Source organism: Mustelus asterias, chromosome 17, assembly GCF_964213995.1.
Source record: "Mustelus asterias chromosome 17, sMusAst1.hap1.1, whole genome shotgun sequence".
In the NCBI taxonomy this organism is placed as follows: Eukaryota; Metazoa; Chordata; class Chondrichthyes; order Carcharhiniformes; family Triakidae; genus Mustelus; species Mustelus asterias.
The window spans coordinates 82,285,317-82,297,485 of NC_135817.1; the positions used below are offsets into that span (position 1 = coordinate 82,285,317).

The 12,169-nt window shown below is 46.1% G+C and overlaps 1 protein-coding gene across 1 annotated transcript in view; it reads left to right on the plus strand.

Moving 5' to 3' along the window:
* ncam2a (neural cell adhesion molecule 2a) overlaps positions 1-12,169 on the plus strand; it is a 543,279-nt gene that overhangs the window by 135,163 nt on the left and 395,947 nt on the right. The window contains exons 11-12 of the mRNA XM_078231910.1: positions 766-909; positions 10,497-10,634. Of these exons, the coding sequence (XP_078088036.1) occupies positions 766-909; positions 10,497-10,634 (282 nt within the window). The remainder of the gene's footprint in view (positions 1-765; positions 910-10,496; positions 10,635-12,169) is intronic.

Below are 12,169 nucleotides of genomic sequence, written 5' to 3' on the forward strand. Positions count from 1 at the left end.
CACCAACTCGGGCAGTGAATTCCAGACACCCACCACCCTCTGCGTAAAAAAAGTTCTTCCTCCTGTCTCCTCTATACCTACTGCCACTTATCATAGGTCTATGTCCCCTGGTTCTAGAATTCTCCACCAAGAGAAACAATTTTATCCTGTCCACTCTACCTCTTCCCCTCATAATTTTGTACACCTCTATCAAATCATCCCTCAGCCTTCTTTGTTCCAAGGAAAGTAACCCCAACCTATCCAACGTCTCTCCGTAGCTACACTTTTCTTGCTCAGGCAACATTCTTGTAAACCTTCTCTGCAAGATGTGCTGGTTGGGTGCATTGGCCATGCTAAATTCTCGCTCAGTGTACCCGAAAGGGCGCCGGCAACTGGGGGATTTTCACAGCAACTTCATTGCAGTGTTAATATAAGTCTGCTTGTGACACTAATTAAACTTCAGAGCAATTATATCATTCCGGTAATGTAGTGACCTGAACTGCACATAATATTCCAGTGGTGGCCTCACCATGGGATGGTTTGTAACATTAAAGGCGATATATAAATGCAATCCATTGTTGCTGCCGTCAACAATACTGTGTTTTGAATGTCCTAGTTTGCATCGCAAAGTATACTGCGTGTCCTTTAACACGGGAGCTATGTTTTTCTGTCAGTGCTGTTGCAGAGAGAGGCAATAAGGGGGGAGCGGGGATGAATTTTCAGACTGCGAGGGGGCGATTGTGGGGAATTTCAGAATACTCCTCATCTGCTTTATTCTGTCCACAGAAAAGCTCACCTTTCATGAGATCAGATCTCCCCAGGAATTCAGAGAGGGAGAAGACGCTGTAGTGATATGTGAAGTGAACAGCTCCCCAGCACCTATGGTAACCTGGCTGCACAATAATCGAGATATCGGCGCGGAGCCAAGTGGTGAGTACCCGGCTGTCGAAGCCCTTACTTGGCACACTTTGGTAGAAGGTTTCAGACTCATTACATAACAGACGGCAAGAAAAGAGACACATCAATCCTCGCAGGAGCAAAGCATTGGGGAGGTTATTGTGCTGCCGAGTGGTATTAATTTAGTCAGTTGTGTTTGTGCCGACACTTTGCTACCACAATCCAAAGCCTGGCCACGTGAACATTATCCAAGCCTTTCAATGTCTTGCAAAGACCACCTCCACTTCCGCCACCCTCCAGCCAACACTAATGAAGCAACACTGCAGAACACTGAATCAAATCTCAGCATTGTGTTAAAACAATAAAATACACTGCCAATGCAGGAAATCTGGAATAAAAACCAGAAAATGCTGGATAAAAACTCAACAGTTTATAGTTCTGGTCACTCTATTATAGAAAGGATATTATTAAACTAGAAAGAGTGCAGAAGAGATTTACTAGGATGCTACTGGGACTTGATGGTTTGAGTTATAACGAGAGGCTGGATAGACTGGGACTTTTTTCTCTGGAGTGGAGAAGGCTGAGGGGTTATCCTATAGAAGTCTATAAAATAATGAAAGGCATAGATCAGATACATCTTTTCTCAAAGGTAGGGGAGTCTAAAACTAGAGGGCATTGGTTTAAGGTGAGAGGGGAGAGATACAAAAGTGTCCAGAGGGGCAATTTTTTCACACAGAAGGTGGTGAGTGTCTGGAACAAGCTGCCAGAGGTAGTAGTAGAGGTGGGTACAATTTTGTCTTTTAAAAGGCGTTTAGATAGTTACATGGGTATGATGGGTATAGAGGGATATGGGCCAAATGCGGGCAATTGGGACTAGCTTGGGGGTTTTAAAAAAAGGGCGGCATGGACAAGTTGGGCCGAAGGGCCTGTTTCCATGCTGTAAACCTCTATGACTCTATGACTCTAGTTCTGGCAGCATCTCTGGAGAGAGAGGCAGAGTTAATGTTTCGAGTCTCTGTGACTCTTCTACAGAATTGAAGAGAGGCAGAAATGCATTCGATTGGATAGTTGGAGAGGGGGTTGGAGAAGGTGGAGCAGAATAGGAGGTCAGGGATAGGAAGGAACTCAGGGCTGGAAACATTAGCCGGGATTTTATGACCTCGCCCAGACGAGGCTTGTAAAATCCTGTCCGAGGCCGACAGAGAATTTCGTTCTGTGAGCCTCGCCCGCATTGCTTCCTGAATTATCACTATTTTTTTTTAAAATCCTTTCACCAAATGTGTCGTTCTTGGTCTTTCACTTTGATCTGTTAAATTGTTAAAAGGGGATCACATCACTGCATAGGGCACTCTGTTCCACCAAGCTGAAAGATTTCTCAATCATGGACATAATCAGCCTTGTGTTAGCAGCTTCCCTGCATCACGTTAAATGGGCAATTTGGACCAAGCAGATCCATGTGTATGTGAAACAATGTGACACTGCCAGTCACGCAGCAGTTTAAAATTAAACTTGATATGATCAGTTTTGTCAGTGTATTCATTCAGTATCCTGTTGTTACATTATGAGCCTGATAATTGCACTTAAGTGAAGCTATCTACACTACAAGAACAGAATGGCTAACTTTGTTACAGGTGCAAGCTCACCTTGGAAATGCCGCTGACATAGAACATAGAACATAGAACATTACAGCGCAGAACAGGCCCTTCGGCCCACGATGTTGCACCGACCAGTTAAAAAAAAACTGTGACCCTCCAACCTAAACCAATTTCTTTTCGTCCATGAACCTATCTACGGATCTCTTAAACGCCCCCAAACTAGGCGCATTTACTACTGATGCTGGCAGGGCATTCCAATCCCTCACCACCCTCTGGGTAAAGAACCTACCCCTGACATCGGTTCTATAACTACCCCCCCTCAATTTAAAGCCATGCCCCCTCGTGCTGGATTTCTCCATCAGAGGAAAAAGGCTATCACTATCCACCCTATCTAAACCTCTAATCATCTTATATGTTTCAATAAGATCCCCTCTTAGCCGCCGCCTTTCCAGCGAAAACAATCCCAAATCCCTCAGCCTCTCCTCATAGGATCTCCCCTCCATACCAGGCAACATCCTGGTAAACCTCCTCTGCACCCTCTCCAAAGCCTCCACATCCTTCCTGTAATGTGGGGACCAGAACTGCACACAGTACTCCAAGTGCGGCCGCACCAGAGTTGTGTACAGTTGCAACATAACGCTACGACTCCTAAATTCAATCCCCCTACCAATAAACGCCAAGACACCATATGCCTTCTTAACAACCTTATCTACTTGATTCCCAACTTTCAGGGATCTATGCACACATACACCTAGATCCCTCTGCTCCTCCACACTATTCAAAGTCCTCCCGTTAGCCCTATACTCAACACATCTGTTATTCCTACCAAAGTGAACTACCTCACACTTCTCCGCATTAAACTCCATCCGCCACCTCTCGGCCCAACTTTGCAACCTGTCTAAGTCTTCCTGCAGACTACGACACCCTTCCTCACTGTCTACCACACCACCGACTTTGGTGTCATCAGCAAATTTGCTAATCCACCCAACTATACCCTCATCCAGATCATTAATAAATATTACAAACAGCAGTGGCCCCAAAACAGATCCCTGAGGTACACCACTTGTAACCGCACTCCATGATGAATATTTACTATCAACCACCACCCTCTGTTTCCTATCCGCTAGCCAATTCCTGATCCAATTTCCTAGATCACCCCCAATCCCATACATCTGCATTTTCTGCAGAAGCCTACCATGGTGAACCTTATCAAACGCCTTACTAAAATCCATATATACCACGTCCACTGCCTTGCCCCCATCCACCTCCTTGGTCACTTTCTCAAAAAACTCAATAAGGTTAGTAAGGCACGACCTACCTGCCACAAAACCATGCTGACTATCACCTATCAATTCATTACTCTCCAAATAACTATAAATCCTATCCCTTATAATTTTTTCCAACATCTTGCCGACAACAGAAGTGAGACTCACCGGTCTATAATTCCCGGGGAAGTCTCTGTTCCCCTTCTTAAACAATGGGACAACATTCGCTAACCTCCAATCTTCTGGTACTATACCAGAGGCCAACGACGACCTGAAGATCAGAGCCAGAGGCGCTGCAATCACTTCTCTTGCCTCCCAGAGAATCCTTGGATAAATCCCATCCGGACCAGGGGATTTATCTATTTTCAGACCCTCCAGAATATCCTGCACATCCTCCTTATCAACTGTAATACTGTCTATTCTACTCCCTTGCAACCCAGTGTCCTCCTCAGCTATATTCATGTCCCCTTGCGTGAACACCGAAGAGAAATATTGGTTCAATGCTTCACCAATCTCCTCCGGTTCCACACATAACTTCCCTCTGCCATCTATAACTGGCCCTAAACTTGCCCTAACCAACCTTCTGTTCTTGACATACCTATAGAACGCCTTAGGATTCTCTTTAACCCTATCCGCCAAAGTCTTCTCATGTCCCCTTTTAGCCCTTCTAAGCTCGCTCTTCAACTCCCTCTTAGCCAATCTAAAGCTTTCTAGTGCACTACCCGAGTGCTCACGTCTCATCCGAACATAAGCCTCCTTTTTCTTTTTAACCAACAAAGAAACTTTTTTGGTGCACCACGGTTCCCTAGCCCTACCAATTCCTCCTTGCCTGACAGGGACATACCTATCACAGACTCGCAGTAGCTGCTCCTTGAAAAAACTCCACATGTCGGACGTTCCCAGTCCCTGTAATCTCCTAGTCCAACCTATGTTTCCTAATTCTCTCCTAATAGCCTCATAATTACCCTTCCCCCAGCTAAAACCACTGGCCCGAGGTTCATGCCTATCCCTTTCCATCACTAAGGTGAACGTAACCGAATTGTGGTCACTATCACCAAAATGCACACCAACTTCCAAGTCTAGCACCTGGTCTGGCTCATTTCCCAGCACCAGATCCAATATAGCCTCACCTCTAGTTGGCCTGTCTACATACTGAGTCAAAAAACCTTCCTGCACGCTTTGAACAAAAACTGACCCCTCTAACGAGCTAGAGCTATAACAATTCCAGTCAATATTAGTCAAGTTAAAATCCCCCATAACAATTGCCCTATTACTTTCACTCCTAAGCAGGATTGACTCCGCAATCCTTTCCTCAACCTCTCTAGAACTTTTAGGAGGTCTATAAAAGACTCCCAACAGGGTGACCTCTCCTCTCCTATTTCTAATCTCCGCCCATACTACCTCAACAGATAAGTCCTCATCAAACCTCCTCTCTGACACTGTGATACAATCTCTGACCAATAATGCTACCCCTCCCCCTCTTCTACCTCCTTCCCTACTTCGACTAAAACATTTGAACCCCGGGACCTGCAGCATCCATTCCTGCCCCTGCTCTATCCATGTCTCTGAAATAGCCACAACATCGAAGTCCCAGGTACTGATCCACGCTGCAAGTTCACCCACTTTATTGCGAATACTCCTGGCATTGAAGTATACACATTTCAAACCCTGCTCCACCCCACCTCTGCAATGCCGTGCATTGCAGTCCCCATCCATGCATCCCTCACTTTCAGCCCCACTACTCAGGATCCCTCCCCCCCCCCGAATCAGTTTAAACCTCCCTGCATGGCCTTAGCAAATTTACCCCCCAGGATATTGGTCCCCTTCTGATTAAGGTGTAGACCATCCTTCTCATAGAGGTCACACCTTCCCCAGTACGAGCCCCAATTGCTTAAGTACCTGAACCCCTCCCTCCTGCACCATCCCCTCAGCCATGAATTCAAACCTTCCCTCTCCCTATTCCTCTCTAAACTATCCCGTGGTACAGGCAAGAGTCCAGAGATAACCACTCTGTCAGTCTTGGCCTTTAGTTTCCACCCCAACTCCATAAATCCCTGCCTAATATCCCCTTCCCCTATCCTCCCTATGTCGTGTGTCCCCACATGTACAATAACTTGTGGTTTATCTCCCTCCCCCCTAAGAGTCCTGAATACCCTGTCAGACACATCCCGGACCCCAGCCCCTGGTAGGCAACACACCAACCCTGAGTCCCTACCTTTAGTTCCGACCCTCCTATCTGTCCCCTTAATTGTGGAGTCCCCAATCACAAGGCCCAGTCTTTTACAGCCCCTAACCACCTGAGCTTTCTCACTCGGCTCACCCCCAGAGATCTGCTCTCTATGCTCAGTTGATTCCTCCTCAACTGTAGCCTCCAGCACCGAAAACCTATTATGGAGGGGAACCGCCCCAGGGGATTGTCTTCCCGATTGCTTCTTACCCCTCCTCCTGGCATTGACCCAAGCCTCATTTCTAGGAGTTACTATTTCTCTATAACTCCTATCAACTTCCACCTCCGCCTCCCGAATTATGCGGAGTTCCTCTACCTCCCCCTCCAGCTCCTTTACACGCTCCTCCAGAAGCTGCAATCTAATGCACTTCTTACAACTAAAATCTCCTGAAACACTACTGGATTTCCTCACCACATACATCCCACAGGAGATGCAGCATACTGCCTGAACTGCCATCCCTGAAGCCATTACCAGCAAGAAAAAAAAGAAAACAAAAAACTTCCCCACACTTATAATTAGGTTAGAGGAGGATGGAAGGGTGGGATCCTCTACCAGTGACCTCTGACCTGAAACTGATGGGTACATTCCGAATCAACAATAACTACTTGCAGTTATATAGCGCTTTTAACTCAATAAATCATCCCAAGGCACATCACAGGAACGTCAACCAACACAATCCCTTCATGGTGGCCCAGTGGTTAGCACTGCTGCCTCACAGCGCCAGGGACCCGGGTCGATTCCCGACTTGGGTCATTGTCTGTGTAGAGTTTGCACGTTCTCCCTGTGTCTCCGTGCGTTTTCTCCAGGTGCTCTGGTTTCCTCCCACAGTCCGAAAGAGGTGCTGGTTAGAGTGCATTGGCCATGCTAAATTCTCCCTCAGTGTACCCGAACAGGCGCCGGAGTGTGGTGACTAGGGGATTTTCACAGTAACTTCATTGCAGTGTTAATGTAAGCTTACTTAGAATCAAAGAGGTTTACAGCATGGAAACAGGCCCTTCGGCCCAACTTGTCCATGCTGCCCTTTTTTTTAAACCCCAAGCGAGTCCCAATTGCCCGTATTTGGCCCATATCCCTCTACATCCATCATACCCATGTAACTGTCTAAATGCTTTTTAAAAGACAAAATTGTACTCGTCTCTTCTACTTCCTCTGGCAGCTTGTCCCAGACACTCACCACCCTCTGTGTTAAAACATTGCCCCTCTGGACACTTTTGTATTTCTCCCCTCTCACCTTAAACCTATGCCCTCTAGTTTTACACTCTCCTACCTTTGGGAAAAGATATTGACTATCTAGCTGATCTATGCCCCTCATTATTTTATAGACCTCTATAAGATCACCCTTCAGCCTTGTACGCTCCAGAGAAAAAAGTTCCAGTCTATCAAACCTCTCCTTATAACTCAAGCCATCAAGTCCTGGTAGCAGCCTAGTAAATCTCTTCTGCACTCTTTCTAGTTTAATAATATCCTTTTGAAATAGGATGACCAGAACTGAACACAGTATTCCAAGTGTGGCCTTACCAATGTCTTGTACAACTTCAACAAGATGTCCCAACTCCTGTATTCAATGTTATGACCAATGAACCAAGCATGCCGAATGCCTTCTTCACCACTCTGTCCACCTGTGACTCCACTTTCAAGGGGCTATGAACCTGTACCCCGAGACCTCTTTGTTCTCGAACTCTCCCCAGTGCCCTACCATTAACTGAATAAGTCCTGCCCTGGTTCAATCTACCAAAATGCATCACCTCGCATTTATCTAAATTAAACTCCATCTGCCATTCGTCAGCCCACAGGCCTAATTGATCAAGATCCTGTTGCAATCAAAGATAACCTTCTTCACTGTCCACTATGCCATCAATCTTGGTGTCATCTGCAAACTTACTAACTATATTCTCATCCAGATCATTAATATAAATGACAAATAACAGTGGATCCAGCACCGATCCCTGAGGCACACCGCTGGTCACAGGTCTCCAGTTTGAAAAACAACCCTCTACAACCACCCTCTGGCTTCTGTCATCAAGCCAGTTTTGCATCCATTTAGCTACCTCACCCTGGATTCTGTGAGATTTAACCTTATGCAACAGTAAATACTGATGAGAAATATTCATTTAGAATTTCACCCATCTCTTGTGGATCCGCATATAGATGACCTTGTTGATCCTTAAGAGGCCCTACTCTCTTCCTTGTTACTCTTTTGCCGTTTATGTATTTGTAGAAGCTCTTTAGATTCTCTTTTGCCTTATCTGCTAAAAAAATCTCGTGTCCCCTTTTTGCCCTCTGATTTCTCTCTTAACTCTATTCCTACACCCTCTATACTCTTCAAGGGATTCACTTGATCCCAGCTGCCTATGCATGTCATGTGCCTCCTTCTTGCCTCCAAGGTTAAGGTGGGCCTAGGTAAAATGCTTGTTCAGAGAGTCGGTGCAGACTCAATGGGCTGAATGGCCTCATTCTGCACTGTCGGGATTCTATGGTTCTATGGTTCCTGTTGAAATCCCTCCATTGCCTCAAATCTCTCCATCATCTTCTCCAGCCTATAAAATATGTCTTCCTCCACATTGGACGTCTTCCCGCAATTTCTTCACCCCCATTTTTGGCAGACCATGTCTTCCTCTAGGTCCTAAGGTCCAGATATTCCTTGCTGCAGCCTCTTCACTTCACCTTTAACACATGTCATAAAAACATACCTCATTGTCCAAGCTTTTGTTCACCTGTCCATCTTATTCTTTCTTTGGCCTTGGGTCAATTTTCTAGTCTGATTAGACTCTGACACAAAATTTCACTACATTAAAGATAAGCCAAACTTGTTGTTGCTGCTGTTGATGCTAACAATTCATCCATTTTAGATGGAATGGAGATAAGACTGATGGATTTGTCTTGTTAAAGTATTGGTCTTGGCTCAGTGGTTAACACTATCCTCTCTGAGTCAAAAGGTTAGGGGTTGAATCCCTGGGACTGTTCCCCTCAGTTGAAGGGTCAGTTATGAGAGGACACAAGTTAAAAGTGAGGGGTGGAATGTTTAGAGGGGATTTGAGGAAATACTTTTTCACCCAGAGGGTGATGACGGGCTGGAATGCGCTGCCTGGGAGGGTGGTGGAGGCGGGATAACTCACATCCTTTAAAAAGTACCTGGATGAATACTTGGCACATCATAACATTCAAGGCTGTGGCCCAAGTGCTGGCAAGTGGGATTAGGTGGGCAGGTCAGAGCCTTTCATATGCCAGTGCAGACTCGATGGGCCGAAGGGCCTCTTCTGCACTGTAGTATTCTATGATTCTGTGACTTGAGCATTAAACCCGAGACTGGCATTCCTCATGCAGCACAGAGGATAGGCTGCACTGCTGAGGGTGCTATCTTTCTGATGGGACATTGAACTGAAGAGGAAGGCAGATTCCCTGGGCTGGAGGAGATGTTGGAGGAAAGGAGGACAGAGGGAGTGGAGACATTTCGACAGGAAGATGAGGATTTAAAAATCAAGGCACTGCTGGCCTGGGAACCAAAGTAAGTCAGAGAGCGCAGAGCTGATGGGTAAATTTAGATGGGAATTGTGCCAACTATCTGAACCTCTTTGAGGAGGTCTGCTGTCACAGATGGCTAGAAAAGAAACCAGGACATTCGCCGAAAACCTCCATCCTCACTGGGGCTGGGATTCTCCCGTGTCACTGAAAGTCAATGGAGTTTTGTCCGTGACGCCAAACTTTCCATTCTCACTGGTTCGGGGCAGGCACAGATGAGATCGGAGAATCTCGCTCATCATTTCAAAGATATTAAGGGAATTATCCATGATGCTGTGGCAAAAATGTGGGTGGCACAGTGGTTAGCACTGCTGCCTTACAGCTCCAGGGACCTGGGTTCAATTCTGGCCTTGGGTCACTGCCTGTGCGGAGTCCTCACGCTCTCCCCGTGTCTGCGTGAGTTTCCCATGGATGCTCCGGTTTCCTCCCACAAATGTGCGGGTTGGTTGCATTGGCCATGCTAAAATTGCCCCTTAGTGTCTCAGGATGCATAGGTTAGAAAGATTTAGCGGGGTAAGTATGTGGGGTTACGGGGATAGGGCCTGGGTGGGAATGTTGTTGGTTCAGGCTCGATGGGCTGTCGGGATTCTATGGTTACAACAGTAACCACACTTCAACAAGGAAATTAAAATTCAACAATGCTCCATTAGCTGTAAAATGCTTTGCAACATGCTGAGGACATAAAGGCCACAATATAAATGCAAGATTTTCTATAGCTTCTGAAGATTTTGGGGAAGGTGTCCAAAGATGTGCGGGTTAGGTTGATTGGCCATGTTAAAATTGCCCTTAGTGTCCTGAGATGCGTAGGTTAGAGGGATTAGTGGGTAAAATATGTAGGGATATGGGAGTAGGGTCTGGGTGGGATTGTGGTCGGTGCAGACTCGATGGGCCAAATGGCCTCTTTCTATACTGTAGGATTTCTATGATTTCTATGATAGGTGTCAAATCTCCCATCGCACATTGTTTTCTTCCGCACGCGTTCCCGATTTACACTTTCACCCTTTCCTCCCCAGACAAGTTTGTGATGACTGATAACAACAGCTTGAAGATCCGTCGCATTAGTAAGAAGAATGAAGGTGTTTACAGATGTGAGGGGAGAGTGGAGGCTCGGGGAGAAATTGATTTTCGAGACATCGCCGTAATTGTCAACGGTAAGACGGCTGAATTGTTAGAAGCAATTTTTGTTTGCTCTCGGGGGTTGCTTGCTGTTTAATTGTGGGTTAATCATATGCAAACTAGTTTATTGAATTTTTAATCTTATGTAATTTAGTGATGTTACAGTGATAGAGCATGGACCTTTCGTATTTTAATTTCCTTGTTGCAGGAAGATTGCCTGCCTTGCGTACTGCCCCGCCTCGATTTTAATATTCTCCTCCACGTTCACAACTTTGGCCATTGCCTTTCCCCTCTCTATATCTGGAATCTCTTCCAGTCCCTTAGAATAGAATCATAGAATCCTACAGTGCAGAAGGAGGCCATTTGGCCTGCACTGGCCACAATCCCCCCCAACCCCATGTATTTACCCCAGCTAGTCCCCCTGATACTAGGCGGCAATTTAAGCATGGCCAATCTACACAGATAGTGACCCAAGCCGGGATTCGAACCCGGGTCCCTGTCGCTGTGAGGCAGCAATGCTAACCACTGGACCGTCGTAGCCTTCTGAGACATCCGTATTCTTTAATTCTGGTCTCCTGTGTCGACACGGTTCTGGTCACCGCACCTTTCATGGCCGAGCATTCGTTTGCAGAGGCCGTTAGTGCCAGAATTACTTTCCTAAACCTCTCCAATTCCACACAGTCTCCTCCTCCAAGATGTTCCCTATCTCATTACGGCCCTAAAATCTCCTTCTGCAGCTCAGTGTCAAATTGTAATTGATAACTTTTCTGTGAAGCATCTTTGGACATTTTACTGTGTTTCAGGGGCTATGTAAATGCAAACTGTTGTTGTGTATGTTTTATTTGCGCATGTAAATGAAAGGCCAACAACCCAAGAGAAGATAGTTCTCCCCGGTGTCCTGGTCAATTCCCCACATGTAAAAACAGATGGTACGGCCAATACCACTGCTATTTGACTGAACGTTGAGTTCAACCACTGGATAAAAGCAAATTACTGCGGAGACTGGAATCTGAAACCAAAAGTGAAAATGCAAAGGGTCGTCTGGATTCGAAACGTCAGCTCTTTTTTCTCTCCTTACAGATGCTGCCAGACCTGCTGAAATTTTCTCTTTTGGATTGAGTTCAACCACTTCAGAGCATCAACTCCCCCTTCCACCCTATTTCCATTTATTTTATTTCATTTCACTTCATCTCATTCTCCATTTCATCGCTCTCTTTCTTTCCAACACCCCTCCCCCCCGCCCCTTCTTCAGGTCTTCAGGCCAACTGCCACATTCCTTAGGCAGTCCTTTACCACGCTTTGCTTTGCCATTAAATAATTCGGATTACTTAATGGACACGTTCAACACCTTCTCAGCCTTCTGCATGTCATTTACAATCCCTTTGTCCGGTCCCACCACCCCTCCCCCCTCCCTCACAGTATAAACCTCTGCTGATTCTCTTTCCTCTCAGCCCTGACGCAGGGTCATCCAGACTCGAAACGTTGGCTCTATTCTCTCTCCACAGAAGCTGTCAGACCTGCTGAGATTTTCCAGCATTTTTCTCTTTTTGTTTCAGATTCCAGCATCTGC